This window comes from Mercenaria mercenaria, chromosome 17 (genome assembly GCF_021730395.1).
Source record: "Mercenaria mercenaria strain notata chromosome 17, MADL_Memer_1, whole genome shotgun sequence".
Taxonomy (NCBI): Eukaryota; Metazoa; Mollusca; class Bivalvia; order Venerida; family Veneridae; genus Mercenaria; species Mercenaria mercenaria.
The window spans coordinates 19,861,471-19,882,760 of NC_069377.1; the positions used below are offsets into that span (position 1 = coordinate 19,861,471).

Below are 21,290 nucleotides of genomic sequence, written 5' to 3' on the forward strand. Positions count from 1 at the left end.
ATGCACAGACCCAGACATTATAACACCACCTAGCCGGTGCACAGACCCAGACATTATAACACCACCTAGCCGGTGCACAGACCCAGACATTATAACACCATCTAGCCGATGCACAGACCCAGACATTAAAACACCATCTAGCCGATGCACAGACCCAGACATTATAACACCATCTAGCCGATACACAGACCCAGACATTATAACACGATCTAGCCGATACACAGACCCAGATCTTACGGCAGTTACATGTGAAGACTGATGAAATATAAAAGAAGATAATAATAACAATATTAACATTCAGAGCAGTGTTGTATTTTATTCCAAATCGTAAGTTTTATATAGAAAAGAGTTTAAATACAAAAATAAACTATGAAAAAGGTAACATAAACAAATATAAATACCATTAATATTTATATGAGCAGAAAGGAAAAAGTTTGATATCAAAAAATTAAAAAAATGAATGATGCAATGTGCCTCTTCTTAAATAACATCGGTTGTGTATTGCTCGTAGGTTGCAACATATGACACTACAGTCATCCCAATGCACATCTGGACAAGCTGAAAGAAATCACATTGTTTGGAGAACAATCCTATCTGAAGCACAACGAGTGCCAAATTCAACAAAATTGTCTTCCGGATTTTCAAGTGTCGTCTTTCCAGCCTGTAGCACATGGTCCAAACTTGTAGACTAGACGCTTTCCAAGAACCGGCTGAAATATCTTCTTCTTGTAATAGTACCTGTAAAATATTTGTAACTTTTGCGTAGATATCTCTGTTTTACGATTGGCTACGTTTGGAATGATTCACAACAAACATCTGCTTCAGTAAGAGTAGTGACAATGTTTCAGCAATCCTACATCCCCGGTTATTTACATAACCTTCTTTAACAATTAAAATTCCAAGAAAACGAGGCTATTTACAGTAGTATGAATAGCACATTTACGGATAACTTTAAAAAAAGCTTCAGGAAGAGATAAAGATAATTGTATACTTTCACTGAATCACTACCTTGTTTGGAATTATTCAACTTACCCGTTTATGCACATATATATAAAATATCATCATGTTACAAGAAACTTAATATGTATATAAAATCTTGTACGGCTTTAATATTATAACAGTATTTCAAAATTCACAATTCAAACAAAACAACGAGAGACAGAGAGATAACCATTCACATTTGTTGTTGTTTTTTTGTTGGGTGTAAGGTGGCACCGACACAATTAACGACACAGTGGTAGAGTAAATGACTTCGTAATTCATCACTTTAGCAACATTTAAAAACTACAGTAAAATACAGCTGTTCTTCTCTCAAGTAATCATTCGTGTGCAAAAAAAAAAAAAAAATACGTTAAAGGGACTGGCCTCCAGATCGTTCGAAAACAATTTTTTTTTGATATCTGGAAATAAATGCTATATTTCTTAAGAAGGCTTTAAAACTTAGTTACTGACACACTATATGTTACGGAAACACGAGAATTTGCTATTTTTTCTACTTTTTACGATGAAAATCGAAAAAAAGGTTTGTCACGCTTTTACTCCAGGTAAACTGTCTCGATTATAAATATCTATATTTTGAAGTCCTAATTCACTACTTCCGCTATAGCGCTATTGGGTACGACGACGGGAAAATGTCTTTATTGCCGTGGCGGTCCGGAGTTCGTTCCCGACGCGGTCATCTTTTTCTCTTGATTCGGAATTTTAAAAATATCTTAGAAACAAAAACTCATATTCTAATGTTCATAATATGACCAAACTTTAATTTGAAAGAATGAATATTTTTTAGCCAAATCTGGAGGTGAGTGCCTTTAAAACATGTCTCCCCGTACTGGAGGTGAGTGCCTTTAAAACATGTCTCCCCGGACTTGGACTCAGTGTTGTTAAATTATCTGCTCCATTGAGATCATGGAGTAGCCTACATTCGTTTTTACTATAATATAGTTCCGCTTAAGCCGATACTGGATGGCGTGAGGGGTGTTGCTTGTTTGTGTTCATCCCTTTTCACAGATTTTATTGAATTATTACCGTTTATACTATTCATTTATCTATAACAGACACGCAATAAACACTTGTCTCAAATTACAAATTCTCCGAACATTGTTTTATTTCATTCTTACTTTAAATAGGTATTTATGATTTAAATGATATGTACTGGTTTGAATTCCGAATAACAAAAAAAGCAAAGCAAAAAAAAAAAAAAAAAAACAGACTTATTTAAAGCACATTCTCAACATTTTTGCACATTTCTTTTAGCTTTTTTAAGTGGGACGAAATTCAGTCTCAATAACGAGTTAAGGAGGCTTCCTCTGCAGAGGTGTTTCGGCAATAATATTTAGAAAAGTATCGTTTATTGTTTGAAGTTGAGGCTCCTCGTGATATTAGTACAACTGCGTGTTAGTTAAATTAGATTTTTTTGGCTGTTCTAAATTTTCGAAATTGAAATAAATACCTTGCATGTGTTAATTTGATAGTAAAAACTTCTCTTAAAATCTACTTTTGAATGAATGAAATGATACTGTTAATGAAAATGGCAGTTTTTGAGGCATTTGAAACATTGCCCTTAATACCTTAGCGCAGTTTCTATGACATTTAAATGACAGTTCAGGACTGTTCATAAAAACTCGTAAAACATATTTCTAAAAAATATTATTAATAACTTCCTTATGTCAAGTAAGAGTGTTGTTGCCTCACTAATCTTAATTATTTACGACTGTGTTAAAAATGCATCTATATATATATCCCTTTTCAATAACTTAATCAAAATAGGATTGCGCAATCATGTATTAAAATTCTACAATAAATAAATAAATAATCTTCAAAATCAAAATTATTATTTTATGACTCCAATCTGGAATCATAGAAATTATATCTATAATAATCATTTCTCGTGCCAGTACCAAAGACACGTGTTATTACTGGTCCATTGTGTCAGAAACAAAGACACGTGCCACTACTGGTCTATGGTGGTTGAAGCAAAGGCACGTGTCACTGACAGTCCATGGTGTCAGATGAAAAGCAAGGGCACGTGTCCTGTGTTAGAGGCAAAGACACGTGTCACTACTGGTCCATGGTGTCAGAAGCAAAGACACGTGTCCTCTGTCAGAGGCAAAGACACGCGTCTCTAGTGGTCCATGGTGTCAGCAGTAAAAAATCACCTGCCATCTGTCAGAGGCAAAGACACGTATCACTGCTGGTCCATGGTGTCAGAAGCAAAGACTCGTGCCCTCTATCAGCGGCAAAGACACGAGTCACTACTGGTCCACGGTGTCAGAAGCAAAGACCCGTGCCCTCTATCAGAGGCAGAGACACGTGTCACTACTGGTCTACGGTGTCAGCAGCAAAGATCCGTGCCCTCTGTCAGAGGCAGAGACACGTGTCACTACTAGTCCACGGTGTCAGCAGCAAAGACCCGTGCTTTCTGTCTGAGGCAAAGACACGCGTCACTACTGGTCCACGGTGTCAGAGGCAAAGACACGCTGTCTCTAGTTTCTTTGACTTCAGATCATCACTACAGTTTTAGAAAGAGAAACCTGAGTTTTCATTACCTCATAGCTCTGCTGAGTTTTTCATAGCTCATGTCCGTATTACCCTTCTTCATGCCCCAGTTATAAGCTATTCTCTTGTTTTCAACGAGTTTGAATGTCCCCTCATTACGGTCCTCCCATTTTATAAGAGAAGGATTTGTACAGGGATCTAGTAAGAGGTTTCGTATGTATTCCCATAAACGGCAGCCTCTTTTTACTGTAAGTAAAAGGTAAAAATGATTGGTGTAATTATTATATATAAACGTTACAGTGCATCATTTTAAATGAAATATAATTGTCGCAAAAGACACAAAAATATTCCCCAGTCGTTGGGACTTTTTGGCAGTTGTCTTGTAAGTTAATAAATTTTACAGCTACATTGCAGTTCGATTACTAGGTCATACGTGTTTACACGTTTTAAACCCAAAATTTCTCTACTTACAAAATGACCTTTTTACTTTTTGATTATGTTCTGTTTTAGCTTGAGCTTACGTTTTTCTTATACAAGACACACTAAAATATGGAACCCTGAGCTAAGGTTACAAAACGCAATCTTTAATGTTTACAATCATGATGTTTACGAAAACGAACTGTACTAATAAACTTTGATAATGTGGCAGTTGACCTAAATCCAATTGACACTGTTTATTTTCCAGTACAGGTAAATCCAATATTTGCTTTAAAATAGATCTATGACGGATTATCTTTGAACACCCCTGGACTTATTGGACTCAACTGCCACATTATCAAAGTTTATTAGTACACGGTGAGTGACCACATTAAATACCATAACAAAGTTAAGACTGAACTTCAATACAGGTGCAAACTACGGTGAATAACTTCATAAATATCGAACGATCTGAAAGATTTTAAAACACTAGGTGACATAATTTTATTCATGTACTAACTAAATGTGACAATTTTTTGAATGCTTTACCTGAGGAACTACTACCAAGTCTACAACTATATGTCATGGTGAGCCAACACACCAAAATTTGAAGGAATGGACTCAATACCCAATGAGGACTTGGTCAATGCATCCAAACAAGTTGCTGCCTTGTTATTGAGATAAAATACAAACGCACCTGTTACATTCTATTAATCAAAATACAGATACTGCGCAGGCGTTTTCCTACTGTTTTGGACATATATTGTATGTCTTTAGGTATAACTGTGACATTAGTTTACCGAATCCTCGTAATTTCAAGAAAATATATAATACCTCTTAAAACGACCAAATCAGCGAAAAGATGTGCTGACTAAGAAATCATGAAGATCGCAATATGTTACTATTATTAACATATGACTGTACAGTGTATTCATTTAAAATAAATAGACTAAGATTCTTTGAATAGGATCGTATTACTTAGGTATTAGTTGTAAACAAAAGGTTCGAAAGGAGTGCATTACTAGTAATCTACGCTTAAAAATATGCATGCAGTCCACACACTGCTATGATGATGATCTGCACATAATCCACATACTGCTATGATGATGATCTGCACACAATCCACACGCTGCTATGATGATGATCTGCACACAATCCACACATTGCTATGATTGTGATATGCACACGGACCGCACACTGCTATGATGATGTGCACACAGTCCATACACTGCTATGGCGATGACCTGCACACAACTTACACACTGCTATGATGATAGTCTGCACACAGTCCACACACTGTTTTGATGATGATCTACACACAGTCCACACACTGCTATGATTGTGATCTGCACGCAATCCATACACTGCTACGATGATGATCTGCACACAATCTACACACTGCTATGACGATAATCTGCACACAGTCCACACACCGCTATGACGATAATCTGCACACAGTCTACACACTGCTATGATGATGATGATATACACATAATCCACATACTGCTATGATGATGATCTGCACACAATCCACACACTGCTATGATGATGATCTGCACACAATCCACACATTGCTATGATTGTGATCTGCACACGGACAACACACTGCTATGATGATGTGCACAGAGTCCATACACTGCTATGGTGATGACCTGCACACAACTTACACACTGCTATGATGATAATCTGCACACAGTCCACACACTGTTTTGATGATGATCTACACACAGTCGACACACTGCTAAGATGATGACATTGCACACAGTCGACACACTGCTAAGATGATGACATTGCACACAGTCAACACACTGCTATGATTGTGCTCTGCACGCAGTCCATACACTGCTACGATGATGATCTGCGCAATCCACATACTGCTAAGATGATAACATTGCAAACAGTCAACACACTGCTATGATTGTGCTCTGCACGCAGTCCATACACTGCTACGATGATGATCTGCGCAATCCACATACTGCTAAGATGATAACATTGCACACAGGCCACACAATGCTGTGATGATGATCTTGCACATAGTCCACACACTGCTACGATGATGATTTGCACAATCCTCACACTGCTACGAAGATGACATTGCACACAGGCCACACAATGCTGTGATGATGATCTTGCACATAGTCCACACACTTTTATGATGATGATGATCTTCACACAATCCACACACCGCTACGATGATGATCTATACAGTCCACACACTGCTACGATGATGACATTGCACACAGGCCACACACTGCTACGATGATGATCTTGCACACAGTCCACACTGCTTTGATCATAATCCACACACTGCTATGATGATAATCTGCACACAATCCACACACTGCCATGATACTGATCTAAACATAGTCCACACACTGCTATGATGATGATCTACACACAGTCAACACACTGCTACTTTATAATTCTGTAACAGTGAGCTTCTGTTTTGCTCAAACTATTGTAACTGCTTAGATGACCTCATAAGGCAACGTTGGTTATTTAACCACTTTATGTGTCTTAAATGATGACCAAACGTTGGTTGTTTAACCACTTTATGTATCTTAAATTATTACCAATTGTTGGTTATTTAACCACTATATGTATTTTGAATGATAACAAAACGTTTGTTGTTTAACCACTAAACGTTGGTTGTTTAACCACTTTATGTACCTTAAATGATGACCAAACTTTGCTTGTTTAACCACTATATGCATTTTGAATGATAACAAAACGTTTGTTGTTTAACCACTAAACGTTGGTTGTTTAACCACTTTATGTACCGTAAATGATGACCAAACTTTGCTTGTTTAACCACTTTATGTATCTTAAATGATGACCAATGTTGCTTGTTTAACCACTTTATGTACCTTAAATGATGACCAAACTTTGCTTGTTTAACCACTATATGTATCTTAAATGATGACCAAACTTTGCTTGTTTAACCACTTTATGTATCTTAAATGATGACCAAACTTTGCTTGTTTAACCACTTCATGTACCTTAAATGATGACCAAACTTTGCTTGTTTAATCACTTTATGTATCTTAAATGACGATCAAACTTTGCTTGTTTATGTATCTTAAATGATGACCAAACTTTGCTTGTTTAACCACTTTATGTATCTTAAATGATGATCAAACTTTGCTTGTTTAACCACTATATGTATTTTGAATGATAACAAAACGTGTGTTGTTTAACCACTAAACGTTGCTTGTTTAACCACTTTATGTATCTAAAATGATGACCAATGTTGCTTGTTTAACCACTTTATGTATCTTAAATGATGACCAAACTTTGCTTGTTTAACCACTTTATGTATCTTATATTAAGACCAATGTTGCTTGTTTAACCACTTTATGTACCTTAAATGATGACTAATGTTGCTTGTTTAACCACTTTATGTATCTTAAATGAGGACCAAACTTTGCTTGTTTAACCACTTTATGTATTTTATATTAAGACCAATGTTGCTTGTTTAACCACTTTATGTATCTTAAATGATGACTAATGTTGCTTGTTTAACCACTTTATGTACCTTAAATGATGACTAATGTTGCTTGTTTAACCACTTTATGTATCTTAAATGATGACTAATGTTGCTTGTTTAACCACTTTATGTACCTTAAATGATGACTAATGTTGCTTGTTTAACCACTTTATGTATCTTAAATGATGACCAAACTTTGCTTGTTTAACCACTTTATGTATCTTATATTAAGACCAATGTTGCTTGTTTAACCACTTTATGTATCTTAAATGATGACTAATGTTGCTTGTTTAACCACTTTATGTACCTTAAATGATGACTAATGTTGCTTGTTTAACCACTTTATGTATCTTAAATGATGACCAAACTTTGCTTGTTTAACCACTTTATGTATCTTATATTAAGACCAATGTTGCTTGTTTAACCACTTTATTATCTTATATTAAGACCAATGTTGCTTGTTTAACCACTTTATGTACCTTAAATGATGACCAAACTTTGCTTGTTTAACCACTTTATGTATCTTAAATGATGACCCAACTTTGCTTGTTTAACCACTTTATGTATCTTATATTAAGACCAATGTTGCTTGTTTAACCACTTTATGTACCTTAAATGATGACTAATGTTGCTTGTTTAACCACTTTATGTATCTTAAATGATGACCAATGTTGCTTGTTTAACCACATTATGTATCTTAAATGATGACCAAACTTTGCTTGTTTAACCACTTTATGTATCTTAAATGATGACCAATGTTGCTTGTTTAACCACATTATGTACCTTAAATGATGACCAAACTTTACTTGTTTAACCACTTTATGTATTTTGAATAATAACAAACAGTTTGTTGTTTAACCACTAAACGTTGCTTGTTTAACCACTTTATATATCTGAAATGATGACCAATGTTGCTTGTTTAACCACTTTATGTATCTTAAATGATGACCAATGTTGCTTGTTTAACCACTTTATGTACCTTAAATGATGACCAATGTTGCTTGTTTAACCACTTTATGTATCTTAAATGATGACCAAACTTTGCTTGTTTAACCACTTTATGTATCTTATATTAAGACCAATGTTGCTTGTTTAACCACTTTATGTATCTTAAATGATGACTAATGTTGCTTGTTTAACCACTTTATGTACCTTAAATGATGACTAATGTTGCTTGTTTAACCACTTATGTATCTTAAATGATGACCAAACTTTGCTTGTTTAACCACTTTATGTATCTTATATTAAGACCAATGTTGCTTGTTTAACCACGTTATTATCTTATATTAAGACCAATGTTGCTTGTTTAACCACTTATGTACCTTAAATGATGACCAAACTTTGCTTGTTTAACCACTTTATGTATCTTAAATGATGACCCAACTTTGCTTGTTTAACCACTTTATGTATCTTAAATGATGACCAATGTTGCTTGTTTAACCACTTTATGTACCTTAAATGATGACCAATGTTGCTTGTTTAACCACTTTATATATCTTAAATGATGACCAATGTTGCTTGTTTAACCACTTTATGTATCTTAAATGATGACCAAACTTTGCTTGTTTAACCACTTTATGTATCTTAAATGATGACCAATGTTGCTTGTTTAACCACTTATGTACCTTAAATGATGACCAAACTTTACTTGTTTAACCACTTTATGTATTTGAATAATAACAACAGTTTGTTGTTTAACCACTAAACGTGCTTGTTTAACCACTTATATATCTGAAATGATGACCAATGTTGCTTGTTTAACCACTTATGTATCTTAAATGATGACCAATGTTGCTTGTTTAACCACTTTATGTACCTTAAATGATGACCAATGTTGCTTGTTTAACCACTTTATACACCTTAAATGATGACCAAACTTTGCTTTTTAACCACTTTATGTATCTTAAATGATGACTAATGTTGCTTGTTTAACCACTTTTTGTACCTTAAATGATGACCAAACTTTGCTTGTTTAACCACTTTATGTATCTTAAATGATGACCAATGTTGCTTGTTTAACCACTTTATGTATCTTAAATGATGACCAAACTTTGCTTGTTTAACCACTTTATGTACCTTAAATGATGACCAAACTTTGCTTGTTTAACCATTTTATGTACCTTAAATGATGACCAATGTTGCTTGTTTAACCACTTTGTGTATTCTGAATGATGACCAATGTTGCTTTTTTAACCACTTTATGTATCTTAAATGATGACCAATGTTGCTTGTTTAACCACTATATGTATCTTAAATGATGACCAATGTTGCTTGTTTAACTATATTATGTACCTTAAATGATGACCAATGTTGCTTGTTTAACCACTTTATGTATCTTAAATGATGACCAAACGTTGGTTGTCTAACCACTTTATGTATCTTAAATGATGACCAAACGTTGGTTGTCTAACCACTTTATGTACCTTAAATGATGACCGAACTTTGCTTGTTTAACCACTATATGTATCTTAAATGATGACTAATGTTGCTTGTTTAACCACTTTATGTATCTTAAATGATGACCAATGTTGCTTGTTTAACCATTTTATGTATCTTAAATGATGACCAATGTTGAATGTTTAACCACTTTATGTATCTTAAATGATGACCAAACTTTGCTTGTTTAACCAATTTATGTATCTTAAATGATGACCGAACTTTTCTTGTTTAACTACTATATGTATTTTGAATGATAACAAAACGTTTGTTGTTTAACCACTAAACGTTGGTTGTTTAACCACTTCATGTTTCTTAAATGATGACCAGACCTCGGTTGGCTAACAACTTAATGTAACTTTACTGATGACCAGATCTAGGTTGGCTAACCACGATGACCAAATCACGGTATATAGCTCACGCGGGTTTGTTGTAATTACAATGCCACTCTGATGAGAGAGTGATTTTTTCACACGTTACCGTAAATCGTGTATGTTTTCACTCCGCTTTTTGTGCAGACTTTTTCGCGGATATCATCTTTCTGCTGACACAGCAACAGTGCCATTTCTCTAGGCAAAAGAGTAGACTAGCTCCTGGACTATGATATACCTATTTATATTTTTATGACTTAATGTAGTGAACTGAGCCAGTCTATATCCTATGTCCAATATCATACTAGACTGATAATTTTAACATTATTCCTCTGTGAAAATCTCTGAAATGTCTTTGGAATTGAAGTCGACAAAAAAAAGTAAAAATGTAGAAATACATTTATTATCAGTCTACTGGCTAGTCTAGCAAAAGAGGGACTAGCGCAAGTGTTAGTACAATCACGTTTAATCAACCCACTATGTAGTATTCAGTTTGACGTCAAACTAATAAGCTCTTAACATGTGCGCAGTAATGCATCGGCCCCAGCATTCCTCTTGGCCATTACCTTAGGACTTTCAGAACTGAATGGATAATGCCTTTCGACTTGACAATAAGCATTGTCTGTAAGTTGTTATAGTTAGAAACTCCAATTAAAGTTAACTTTAACTTGATTTAACGAGTCACTGTTTCAAATAACTTGTTTACATTTTAATGAAAATATTTTGAATATGAATACATTTCATAAAACAAATGAACCACTTAAATTAAAATAAAAATTGTTTAAATATATCGAATTTTGAAGTTGCTGTCATCATACCTATAACTGAATGATGTGTGGATATCAAGAAAACAAATTCAGGAAATAGCATTTACTTGTCCTGTGATAGGCAGAACTGCTATTTAAAATAATTTTCAAAGAATACAAGCAGTTTTTTAATCCATTCTCTGAAACACAGTTTATTCTCACTTACATATTGTGATTCTCTGAAAATGTAGTTCCACTTAATCTTATCTTATCAATTTTATTTCGAAGTCGTCAGAAACGTTTGAGCTATGCTGAGAATAGCCGCTCTTCTTGTTAGTCCTTTAAATAGAATTAACCTGTTTCGTGTTCTTAAACGTGACTATCCCATGAAACAGTCCAGTATTTTAAACGTAAACAAAATTACTGCGTTAACAATAGCGTGTTTTATAGTATGCACCATTAGCATGCAAGATAAATTACTTATGCACTATTAAATGTTCTGGGTATTGATTCCGCAATTGATGGTACAAGGGATCAAATATTATGTGAATTTAACATGATAGGACAATATAGCATGATAGAGTAATGCCACTAAACAGAAACGTTTGGAAAACACCTGGCATAGCACCAACGTGGGTATTACATTTAACCATATTGTATATAATAATATTATTATTATTATTTACCAGATTTTTATAGCGCTCTTTTCATCTATAAAATAAACGTTCAAAAGCGCTGTACAAACTACATATCACAGAATGATATGGACACACAATACAACACAAAAATATCAGATGTAAATGTAAATCAATTCGTTTAACATACTTGCCCACCGAGTAAGATATTTTAAGAGACGTGCTTACAAAAATGTTGAAAAGTATAAGTACGTATTGAAAAATAATTCCGCATCCTCGGTCAGTAAATATCAAATGCAACTGAACGTAACAGAGACGTTTCAATGTTTTTATTTTCCATGCTATGTACCATTCAATAAAACCCTATGTGCATAAAGTTTATCCAAAACAAAAGAATTCTTACGCTGATGCAACGTTTGTGAGTCTTTGTAAATTATCAAATAAAAGCAAGGTCACAAGCCCAATAAGAAAAGTTTCAAGAAGGCAGCAACCCGTATGTACAACACTCAACATGGAAATAAGGGTACTTGTAAATGTATACACAAGCTTGTATTTAAATCACTGAATCATACAATTAAATAGAACTGGTATAACTATTTCAAATGGCACTGTTTAGTTAAGTACCTGGTGGTATAACTATTTCAAGTGGCACTGTTTAGTTAAGTACCTGGTGGTATAACTATTTCAAGTGGCACTGTTTAGTTAAGTACCTGGTGGTATAACTATTTCAAATGGCACTGTTTGGTTAAGTACCTGGTGACTTGGCACTGTTTAGTTTATGTACCTGGTGAAACTAGGCAAACTTACATTTTTTCTTATGTTTGTATTCTCTGGTTTCCGTGTTATTGTGTTTACTGTGGTACAAGTACGTGTGGGAGGATCTTTCTCTAATGTCTGTCTTTTCTGGAATAAAAAAAGCACTATAATATAGCACAAAACATAATGAAGAAATATTGCAAAGAGGCATCCATATAAGTTTGATAAAAACAACAACAAGAAGAGATGTTGGAGGACAGGGCCCAGATGTTCGAAACTTTAACAGGAGATTAAGCTAACGGCTGATTAACTTTTAGGATTAGTTTTCGACATTTTAGAAGACTTAGAAAAACAAATGGATGAGTTAAGAATTGTGAAATTTGAAAATTCTTTACAATAAAATCAAAACATCATACTAGTGTTTCCCACCAAGACTAGTGTTTTGAATCAAAATTTAACCAGCGATTAGTTTAACAGCCGGTTAAAGTTTCGAACAACTGGCCCCAGAACTATTTAAAAGCCTTGTTACTGAAAAAACTTAAAATAATGAAAACGTAGACATAAAAATACACACGAACAACAGTTTTGAATCAAAGAGCTTTGCCCTATTTTGCTTAACAAGATAACATATCACACAAAAAGATTGCTTACTCGGAAAAGGGCGAAACAGCAAAATATAGTTATAGGACCTGTGCATTACATGTCATAAAAATATATGTTCCCATAACTCTCGTACCAACATGTTGATAATCATATATATATATATATATATATATATATATATATATATATATATATATATATATATATATATATATATATATATATATATTAACTTTGATCAGATAATTAATTAATTTATTGACTTGAGACATATATGAGCCGCGCCATGAGAAAACCAACATAGTGGGTTTGCAACCAGCATGGATCCAGACCAGCCTGCGCATCCGCGCAGTCTTGTCAGGATCCATGCTGTACGCTTTCAAAGCCTATTGCAATTAGAGAAACTGTTAACGAACAGCATGGATCCTGACCAGACTGCGCGGATGCGCAGGCTGGTCTGGATCCATGCTGGTCGCAAACCCACTATGTTGGTTTTCTCATGGCACGGCTCATATATGTTTTGATTTAAAAAATAAAATAATTTATTGACTTGAGACTTATATATGTTTTGATTTTGAAAAGATAATCAATTTACTGACTTGAGATATATAGATGTTTAGATTTTGAAAAGATAATTAATAAATTTACTGACTTGAGAAAATCTCCTTTTTGCTTTATCTTTTGAATAATTTATTCCAGTACTGAGATTCAATTTTTTCCGGAAAAATCATTGACTTGGAAAGTATTTCTAAATCGCAACTGGAGAAATGCAAAAGTTACTTTAAACACAAATTTATTAACACCCAGTAATATTTATTTAAAGACCAAAGTAAATATAATTGAGTTGTTGCGCTAACTACCTGCATATGGAGTAACATCTTGAGAAAGTTGATTGAAGTCTATATACTGAGATTTCTGGTCGTTTGAGCTAGATACATCCTCAGTCTGGCTCTTATTACTATGCACACTGTGTAACGTGCCTTCTGTTTGTTTCCAAACTTTATTGTGACGGTTCGAAAGTAAAGATGATTTTGTAGGGAGTGATCCAGCAAACGGGGTTATGCCAAATACTTTTCTTTCCTCTCTAAGTGACTGGTTTTCATTTGTCGAAATCGACATATATCGTAGCCACTGTTCTCGTGCATGCGAATTAAAGTTTTGATCAGGGTATTGATGCACATATTGTATTTGTTCACAATTAGTCCATTCCATTTCTGTCCTCTGCCTAGTTAAATGTGGATATGATTCAGTGTGAAGTTCAGAAGACAACATCCTGCTCACACCTCCAGAGTCCTGGTCCGCTATGACTGGATATGAAAAACTTGTCCTTTTCATACTTGTGCAGGGTTTTTTCTTCATACAAGGATCAGAACTTGTTCTTTGCATTCCACCATCAAATAGGCTGTCTAATGTTGTACTGTTAGCCTCTTGTTCAGTTTTTATTCTAAATTTAGGAACTAGTGATGAATGAAGGTTGTCAGCCAATTCATTACTTGTCAGAAATCGTCCGCCAATCGTGCAGTTGTCATACTGAGGCATAATTTCATCATGCCGGTCGTCTCCTATAACATCAAATAGTAATTATAAATATTGGAATTCTTTGTCATTACATTTACAGAATATAACTTGCAAGGTTCGCCATCATGATGTTTAGCACTAATAATAATAAGCTTAAAAATACAACTTCGTTATCGTCGTATTTCGAGTGAAATGTCGTATTAAAAGAGCGGCCAATTTATAGTAATCAGCATAATACAGTATAAATATAATAATGTGTAAATATAAAAGGTACCAGTCAACATGTTTTCCTCAGTATCATACGTTGTATCTCCGGACATAGCTCCAGTTTTCTCGTCTTGAAAACCCATTTCACTGAGCTGACATTTTGTATCTATTGGATATTCATGTGACCAAAGTTTTACTTTTGTTTCTCCTGTAACTTCATCAAACACTGCTTCAACATCATCACTTGGTCTATTTGCTTGAATTGAATACAAAAATGGAGTATTTACCCGTTAGCATTTTATTAACTTTGATTTTGAATTGAAGTATTTTAAAGTAGTCTCACCTGTTTAAAATCTGAACGTATACACGAGTATGTACAGTTTCCACGTTTAGTTTAATTATATAAAAATGTTGTTGTTATTTTGAGACTTTATCAACTTAATTTGTCATGGAACTTGTGCAGTTCATTACATGTTTTGCCGCAAGAATGTAACTTAAATAAGAACCAAATTCAATAGATGAAGAGATTGGTTAAAACGTATGCATGCAAACAGGTACAACGTGGATGACATATATTCCGCATACAAACAGGTTCAACGTGGGTGACATATATTCCGCATGCAAACACTTACAACGCGGGTGACATATATTCCGCATGCAAACAGTTACAACGTGGGTGGCATATATTCCGCATGCAAACAGGTACAACGTGGGTGACATATATTCCGCATGCAAACAGTAACAATGTGGGTGACATATATTCCACATGCAAACAGGTACAACGCGGGTGACATATATTCCGCATGCAAACGGTAACAATGTGGGTGACATATATTCCACATGCAAACAGGTACAAAGTGGGTGACATATATTCCGCATGCGAACACTTACAACGTGGGTGACATATATTCCGCATGCGAACACTTACAACGTGGGTGACATATATTCCGCATGCAAACAGGTACAACGTGGGTGACATATATTCCGCATGCAAACAGATACAACGTGGGTGGCATATATTCCACATGCAAACAGATACAACGTGAGTGGCATATATTCCGCATGCAAACAGATACAACGTGGGTGACATATATTCCACATGCAAACAGGTACAACGTGGGTGACATATATTCCGCATGCAAACAGATACAACGTGGGTGGCATATATTCCGAAAGTAAACAGTAACAACGTGGGTGACATATATTCCACATACAAACAGGTACAACGCGGGTGACATATATTCCGCATGGGAACACTTACAACGTGGGTGACATATATTCTGCATGCAAACAGGTACATCGTGGGTGACAAATATTCCGCATGCAAACAGGTACAACATGGGTGGCATATATTCCGCATGCAAACAGGTACAACGTGGGTGACATATATTCCGCATGCAAACAGGTACAAAGTGGGTGACATATATTCCGCATGCAAACAGGTACAACGTGGGTGGCATATATTCCGCATGCGAACACTTACAACGTGGGTGACATATATTCCGCATGCAAACAGTAACAACGTGTGTGACATATATTCTGCATGCAAACAGTTACAGAGTTGGTGACATATATTCCACATGCGAACACTTACAACGTGGGTGACATATATTCCGCATGCAAACAGGTACAAGGTGGGTGACATATATTCCACATGCAAACAGGTACAAGTACAACGTGGGTGACATATATTCCGCATGCAAACAGGTACAACATGGGTGACATATATTCTGCATGCGAATATATATTTTTTGTCAAGTAATGATTATTGGCTCATTATATTTTATGGTTAGAAATTGTATCGATATTAAATATTCTCATAGCAATGTGCCAATATAGTGTGTGTTTTTTGTACAATTTATTCTGGCATCATTATTTTTTTCATTTCAAAGTAGTAAGTCATACGTATGCATATATCAAAAGAAAAAACTCTTAGTTTGCTAAGCAAATTGTGCAACTGAAATATATGTCAACTACACAAACATTTAAAAAAAATATGACTAATTTGTCTGCATAAATATATCAGTCACATTGAACAGAAATGAATCTTGAATAGTGCCACCGAGAGGCACAGATAAAATTAATTTTAGATCAAATTGTTTACCTGTTTCACACTTTAAAAAAAAACTATCAAAGTCATTTATTTTTCTGGTCACATAACATTTTGTACTTTTAAATAATCAACACATGAAATATAAACACTACCTAGTGAACAAATTAGAAGTGTGATTACTTTGAAAATTGTTTAATATTAAATATCTTTCAGTTATTTTCTTATTTTTCTGATTTTCTTATTAAGTTTCAACACCTTCGCGCAAATAAAGTTTTATTTCTTTTTTTAATCTACCTGAACATTTTTGACGAGAATTAAATAATTAATTATATTTGATACATTAATTTGACCAAAACAAAAATAGTTATAAAAATAATAAAAACTGTGTACCTTTTGTATTACTATCATCCATATATATATATTTTCTATTTTGATTGTTACAACTTTCATGTGTTGTATTTCTCCGCAGTGGGTCTAGTGTTTCATTAACACCAAGTTCAACATATTGTTTGTTTGCCTCAGACAGAAAGTCCAGGTCTGCCGGTGTCTCACAAGGACCGGGGCTATTTTGCATTGAGATGGGACTATGTCCACGCTGTTGTCCAGCACTGCATACAAAAGTCCAAAGAAAATCTTCTTTCATGTACTGTGATAAATCTTCCTTTGTAGAATACAGTCTGTTTTCATTTATCTGCAGAAATATAAACAAACAAAGATCCAAGATGGCTGACCTAACAAAAATATGCATGTCTTGATAGCGTATTATGTCAAAACACGTCTGATCCTTTCAATCATATTTCGAAGATACTGTCGAAATATTTATATGTACATGACTCCCCTTCTTGTCTTCAGTAAAATATTTCTTCACGTCTTCAGTACCAGCGGCGGAGAATGGTCAAATAGAAACATCTGTCACAAATAGTATTTTATTTCTATGATAGTGCGTGTTTGTGACCTACTGACTACAATGTCCAAACTATTCGTTCTACTTACAAGGAAACAAATGACATACATTTATTTATTTGAAAATACAATGTATCAAAAAATATTATTATTTAAATACATTAATATAAAATTTTGTTTTTCAGAAAACACGCACTTCATCATTGATGTTTTTTGTAAATATTAATAAAAATTCTACGTAAAATAAAGACTTTCAAAGAAATCGTGTAACGCGAATGATGTGGATTTATTAAAAGAGAAATGCGACACTGATGACTAGCTGTGTACCAGCTTAGTGATACAAGCCTCGCGGAATGCTATATTCATATATCATTTAGATAATACCACTGTTACAGTAAAGATTATATATCGCTCATGATTTAAAATAACATAAGCGTGCATGCGATTTGAGAAATAAGATACAAAAGATGAAGGTAAAAGCTACGAACGTCATAATAATAATAATAATAATAATAATAATAATAATAATAATAAATTGATAAATAACTAAATAAATATTAAAATAATGCAATTTATGATACAAGAAGAGTCCTTACCTCCAGTTCAACCAGCATGATTGTGTTTGGTTACAAAGTTATTCGCCGTATTCATTCAATTTTTGCCTACTAAGAAATCACCGAAAAATGCACCGTCGGTAGTATTTTTGTGCTATGAAGCCTGAAGATATACCCTTATAATCATTGTATGTAAACCATGAATAAGCAGCTCAACCATATCTTCTCAAGGCCAACAATACCCAATCAAAATAAAAAGGAAGTAAAATAAAAGTTTTCGTAATAACTGATTAGTGTTAAATACGCCTACTGTGTAGATATGGAGAAGACAGGGGAACTTACATCGCGGTAACAAGACACAGAATCCGGGGTAAACAGCCCGGGGTTTAAGGGCTATATATTAGGTATATTCTGTAAACGAAAGAGGAAATTATGCATATAGAGTGTTTTCTAGCAGGCCCGTAGTTACACTGAGACTAACGGAGGCAAGAGCTCTGTCAAAATTTCAGTTAAAGTTTATGATGTAATCCCAGACTTTCTACAGAAATAAAAAGAAGCAAAATTTATGGTAATATCTGAAACAGATTTTATCTGAACATATCGAGTTATCACATATAAAAAAAGATAAACCAACACCCCCCCCCCCCCCCCCCCGAATTTACCAAGCCCCCACCCATTCCGCGATCCGCAAGTGAGATGGTGATTACTAGAAACCTTAAATTGTGTAATGTAAATGCAATATGAAGATTAAGTAATGCTCAAGTAAATATATTTATCCTCGAAAATGATACATACGCTGATTTTTGTATCGAAAAACACACACACTAAGTTAATTGTTGTTTTATCGAACGTTTTACTGGGGTAGACCCAATCTTCTTTCGCAAAACCATAATCTAGTGACAACGTAAAAGATGACAAAAATTGTGCATCGGTTTTCTTTCAGTCAACTATTACATAAATATCTTGGTTACTTTTGCAAAATAAAATTGTGTTTAAAATGGCTTATCAACAGCTTGTTGAGACTCTTTTTGTGAGAGGCCACCGTAAAGCCGTTCTGTTCAAAGAATAGAACGCTTTCCTATAACCTATAAATGAACAATATAACTTTCTGTTCTGAGCTAAATACATGTCGATTAACATTTTTAAAGAAAATATATGGCCGACTGTACTATCATTTTTCTAAATCAAGCCTGCTTTTCACAAAGAGTATTATATCTTTCTAAAAAAAAAATTTAATCTAATATTTAACACAGAAGTAAATAGTTTGCCGAAATAGCTAAGATTTGATATCCCTCTGTAGGAATCAGGGTTATTAATATCATCTTTATTTTTATACAGTGCTAAAATAATTCCCCTACCCCAGATTTCAAGAAACATACCAACATCTAATAATATATTGAAAAACTTACAAAACACAAGAAACATAGATACATGAGAATGTTTTAAGTACTCATTCAAAACCTCATCAAACAAAGAGGCTGACTTATTGTTTTTCAACAAATTAATAGCATTTTGTATTTCATTTTCTGAAAAGGGTGCATTTATTTCTTCATTATAATTATTTATATTTTGCAAGTCAATATCGACAAAATCATTACCTACACCAACAAGGTTTTCGTTTAATTTACTGACGTGTTCATAAAAGACATCACTAGACATCTTTCTAATAATATTCTTCTTATCACCAGAATATTTGTTCAACAAAAGGATTTGGGATCAGAATGCTTCAAGCTTTTTAGCTTATGCATGATTTGATTATTAAACAGTTTAATTTCTTATTTATTTCTTTCTTACATTTCCTACTTTGAACAATCATAGCTTCCTGATTTTCTTTAGATTTGTTCTTTCTAAAATTATTTCTACTAAGTAAATAATCTTTTCTAGAAGACTTACAATTTTCATCACACAATGGTTTGTGTACTTTCTTTTTGTTTACAGAAGTATATTAATTCCTTTTCTTTATGAGATCACAACCTTTAGGAGCATTTATCATAATATTGTGGTAATTTTTCTGACAAAACAGTTACATCGTATAACTTATTCACAAAAATGTTATCCATTTCAATGATGACATCATGAATTACTGAATTACATTGACGTAACATATACCACTTAAACACAGTTTAATGGCGCAATGAACATCAGATAGTATAGGATCGAAATCCAATTCATTAAAATGTTTCAGTTTGGGAAAATTAATATCAGGCAATAACACATAGTCAATAACACGTCCACTAATACATGTACTTTTACCTATATAAACATCAGCATCACATCTTCCATTTGCTATTTTTTATTTATTCATTTAAGTCTCTTCCATTTACAAACTACAAGTATATACAAATGTACAACATAGCATTAAAACATATGTAAATGGCCATTCAATTTTAGAATTATAAGAGACATTTAAAACGGTAAAAAATAATGTTACAAACACCAAAATCCACAAAAATCCAAATGACTGAAAACATACGTATAAGCATGTGTGTGCTCGTGTGTGTATATGTAAGTGTGCTTGTGTGTGCCTTTGTGTGTGTGTTTGTGTGTGTGTGCTTGTGTGTGTGTGTGTGAGTGTATGTCCATTACTTAAAAACGTATACAGACATGTGTAAATGTGTGTGTACATGTGTGCTTGCATTTGTTTGTGTGTGTGTGTGTGTGGTGAGATAAAGTTACCCCAAAGTGTACTAATATGCCAAGTGTGGAAGTCAAATCTATATTTAATGAACATGTGACTAAAATATTTAGTTCAGTCACTCACATTCCATAAAATATTAAAACAACATTTATATAAACCGTACTCTACCAATGATACCTATTTATTATAACAGCTGGTACTAAAAACCATACTAATAGACACATGATAGATTTGTGAAGTTGGCATTAATCCTGCCTGGTTCATGTTTAAATAGAATGTACTAAGAAAGTTAAAATAAAAATAATAGCACACAAGTGCATTAAAAAAAATTAAGATAATGGATAATACTTCAGATCAGATCTAGAGCAACATGGTTAATACCAACTTCCTACAGAATTGACCCTCGTAGCATTTCAGAAAGTGATTAAAACTAATCAAATTTAGTAGAAAAAATTTCTAAAATTCTATGTA

At 33.9% G+C, this 21,290-nt stretch overlaps 1 protein-coding gene across 2 annotated transcripts; it reads right to left on the reverse strand.

The window, feature by feature from the left end:
* Positions 1-296: 296 nt before the first annotated feature.
* LOC123536551 (uncharacterized) lies at positions 297-18,402 on the reverse strand. 2 transcript variants are annotated; one of them, XM_045319829.2, is made up of 7 exons: positions 18,224-18,402; positions 17,115-17,415; positions 14,739-14,927; positions 13,807-14,508; positions 12,395-12,490; positions 3,546-3,741; positions 297-738 (listed from the first exon to the last, which is right to left on the reverse strand). In XM_045319829.2, the coding sequence occupies exons 1-7, from the start codon at positions 18,239-18,241 to the stop codon at positions 642-644; spliced, it is 1,599 nt and encodes a 532-aa protein (XP_045175764.2). In that variant the 5' UTR covers positions 18,242-18,402; the 3' UTR covers positions 297-641. The 2 variants fall into 2 exon arrangements, with proteins under 2 accessions (XP_045175764.2, XP_045175765.2); XM_045319830.2 differs by lacking the exon at positions 18,224-18,402 and having other exon boundaries at positions 17,115-17,857.
* Positions 18,403-21,290: the final 2,888 nt, after the last annotated feature.

Bases quoted from the DNA above. Each gene is read 5' to 3' on its own strand.
- LOC123536551 (XM_045319830.2), bottom strand. From the start codon at position 17,472: ATGCATATTTTTGTTAGGTCAGCCATCTTGGATCTTTGTTTGTTTATA. The intron at 14,928-17,114 runs GTACACAGTTTT...ATTCAATTCAAG, and splicing joins GGATGATAGTAATACAAAAG to CAAATAGACCAAGTGATGAT. The intron at 14,509-14,738 runs GTACCTTTTATA...TTGATGTTATAG, and splicing joins TGAGGAAAACATGTTGACTG to GAGACGACCGGCATGATGAA.